We start from the raw sequence: 3,367 nt of genomic DNA on the forward strand, positions 1-3,367 counted from the left end.
AACTGTCAGCAAAATAAATGTTTCCTATATATACAGGAACTATAAGTTTGATAGTGACGCATTTGTGCAGTTTCATCACTCTGGAAAATAACTTCCCGTTCTCATACTCTCTTCCTTTTCCCCCTTTCTCTCCCTTGCTCACTCATATACAGAGTCACGCCTGAATCCACCGTCTACTATTTTGATTGTGAACATCAGCAACTCCACCTTGATGGACTGCGTGATCGGGAACGGCACCTACCAATCCATGGTGGCTGATAGTCAGCCTCTGATGCGGCACGCTGGGCTCCAAATGCACGGTGGGTAACAGAAAAACCTTTCAAATAAATGTCTAGGAATTTAAAGCACTGAGCTGAAATGCATACTATGCTATGTGTTATTATGTCTTTGTTAAACAAGAACCATGCATACAAATACATTAATATCAAAAAGAGAAGAGATGATTTATGTTAGAATGAGCTATTTAAAATGTCCATCTGCAGTCTCTGGGCAGGTACACACATAACAGCACATTTATCAGTACAAGTTAAATATTTGATTTCATTTCCAAGTTAATGTTGACAAAATTGGTTGCTCAATATCACTTTTGCACCCTAGAAAAAAGCATGTGCATGTTTTAATCTCAGCTGGAATCATATTGCTATTGTTCAAGGCCTTAAATGAAAAGGTAGATTTTGTAGTTCTTGTAGTATTGAAGCACTCAAACAGTACTTAATATCTGATTTGTACTTGTGTTACAGATCAGAGGTGCAGCTGCAGCCGTGGACAACAGGGGGCAGAGCAGACCTCTCCTCCTCTCTGTCCTCCCCTTCCAACCGCTGAGCCTCTGAACGTCAACATCCAAAGGTCCAATCTCAACTGCGTCATCATCGGAGACAACAACTACATGCAGGCTGAGCCCTCCACTGAAACAGAAGAGCCACAAGAGTGAAGCTTTGGCCCCACACACACACTACACACTCCAGCAAACCCATCATCTTCACTACAGGATTAGAACTTCAACTCAGTATGAGATCAAACATAGAGCCAAGTTCTAGTACTACTGCTTTTACCCATATTCAAACTGGTTGTTATTAAATACAAATTAAAACATTTAACCTTAAAGAACATAGACCCCAGGAATATTTAGCATTTCTGCTTAAAAAATAACTTAAAGAAATGTTAATTGGCAAATATCTGTTCATAAAGTTATGAGCAGCTCAACATTTTGTGACTTTTTTATGATTGATCTCTTTATGACCATCTGATGTTTGTGTGTCTGATGTCCAGCGGTCTAATATGCTGACTAAGGAAAGACAACTGGCTGTAGTATACAGTATTGTGTGATTTCACTGTAATCCCTATCATGTCATGATAAAGACATTGACTGATGTTGATATGTATGGCCCATGGTCATTATCAGTAGACTACTTAGTCGTTTTTGTTTCCAGAAGTCATTTTGATTTATTGCGTTAATACTGTACATCAAATGTGGAAGACTTTGAATCAAGGTGCTCCTATTTGTCTTTTGATATGTTAATATATGATGATGTGCAGATATACTCCATGTTAGCTTTTATTCTGAAATAATGTATACGATAAGTTGCTATTTTATTTGTTGTTGGATATTGTAACATATTGAATGTTTGAAATGATGAAAACAATGTTGTACTATTTAAAAAAGAAGAAAATAAGTTGCTATTTTATTTGTTGTTGAATATTGTTACATAATAAATGTTTGAAATGATGAAAAAAATGTTTTACTATTTAAGAAAAAAAAGTTAAAAAAAGATACAGAGATGATTTTTTTATTGTTTTGGAATTCAATAAATGATTTTCCAATGTCTCAAACTGGGGTCGGAGAACACTCATTTCTTCTTCTTCTTCCCTTCTTTCTTTTTCTTCTTGCCTTTCTTGTCTTCCTCCTTTTTGAAGCTACCGAGGCACCGGCGGACCATGCAGCCTCTCCACCACGCCTGCACCTGCAGGGTCAAAGGTCACAGCCCAGGGTCAGGGGCCAAATAAGAAACTTCCTTAGCTCCAACACATTGTATGTAATATGCTGAGGGGCAGGATATATCTAAGTTGTTGACCAATCACAACTGAGCAGAAAAGACCTTTTTAAACATTAAAGCATGTAGAGGTCAAAAATACAAATAGGAAAATGACAGAAAAACAACAGCAGTCACATACTCAAAGAGGAAACTTAAAGCAGCGCTAATTCAGGTAGTAAAAAGAAGAAAGAAAGATTGTAGACAAGTTCTTTATATCCATCCATCCATCCATCTTCTCCCGCTTATCCGTGGTCGGGTCGCGGAGGTAGCATATCCAGCAGAGAGCCCCAAACTTTCTTTTCCCTGGCCACATCAACCAGCTCTGACTGGGGGATTCCAAGGCGCTCCCAGGCCAGCGAAGAGATATAATCCCTCCATCTGGTTCTAGGTCTACCCCTTGGTCTCTTCCCAGCTGGACGTGCCTGGAACACCTCCCTAGGGAGGCGCCCAGGTGGCATCCTAACTAGGTGCCCGAACCACCTCAACTGGCTCCTTTCGACGCGAAGGAGGAGCGGCTCAACTCCGAGTCCCTCCCGGATGACCGAACTTCTCACCTTATCCCTAAGGGAGACACCAGCCACCCTGCGGAGAAAACCCACCTCGGCCGCTTGTGCCCGCGATCTCGTTCTTTCGGTCATGTCATGACCCATCCTTCATGACCATAGGTGAGGGTAGGAAGGGAAATTGGCGCGGTAGACAGAGAGCTTTGCCTTCTGGCTCAGCTCCCTTTTCGTCACAACGGTGCGGTAAAGCGACTGCAGTACCGCTCCCGCTGCTCCGATTCTCCGACCCATCTCACGCTCCATTGTTCCCTCACTCGAGAACAAGACCCCGAGATACTTGAACTCCTTCACTTGGGGTAAGGACTCATTCCCTACTTGGAGTGGACAGTACATCGGTTTCCTGCTGAGAACCATGGCCTCAGATTTGGAGGTGCTGATCCTCATCCCAGCCGCTTCACACTCGGTTGCGAACCGATCCAGTGAGTGCTAAAGGTCGCAGACCGATGAAGCCATCAGAACCACATCATCTGCAAAAAGCAGTGGCGCTAAATCCTTAGTCCACCGAACTGCAGACCCCCTCCCCCACGACTACCGTTTGAGTTGTGCCACGAATTACACATATGATGTTTGTCAATCTTAAAAAAATAATTTCCATGTAAAAAGTCAGTTTGTCGTAAAACTGTTGAAATATAAGACTATGAAAAATACGCAAACTAGAAAGACGACAAATCCGAGCTCGTAAGTGACGATTGTCAAAAAACTGTTTTTGCGCTCACTAAGAGATAGCTAAAGAATCTATATGGCGCTGGATAACGATAACTTTAACAAGAA

General features: G+C 41.9%; 1 protein-coding gene across 2 annotated transcripts in view; it reads right to left on the reverse strand.

Annotated features, from left to right (window-relative positions):
- Nucleotides 1-1,732: 1,732 nt before the first annotated feature.
- drc9 (dynein regulatory complex subunit 9) overlaps nt 1,733-3,367 on the reverse strand; it is a 7,899-nt gene continuing 6,264 nt past the window's right edge. The window contains exon 10 of one of the 2 annotated variants that reach the window (XM_010780903.1): nt 1,733-1,961. In XM_010780903.1, the coding sequence (XP_010779205.1) occupies nt 1,848-1,961 (114 nt within the window). In that variant the 3' untranslated portion in view covers nt 1,733-1,847. The remainder of the gene's footprint in view (nt 1,962-3,367) is intronic. The other variant, XM_010780904.1, reaches the window with a different exon arrangement.

Source organism: Notothenia coriiceps, unplaced genomic scaffold, assembly GCF_000735185.1.
Source record: "Notothenia coriiceps isolate Sejong01 unplaced genomic scaffold, NC01 NC01_scaffold00022238, whole genome shotgun sequence".
Classification (NCBI taxonomy): domain Eukaryota; kingdom Metazoa; phylum Chordata; class Actinopteri; order Perciformes; family Nototheniidae; genus Notothenia; species Notothenia coriiceps.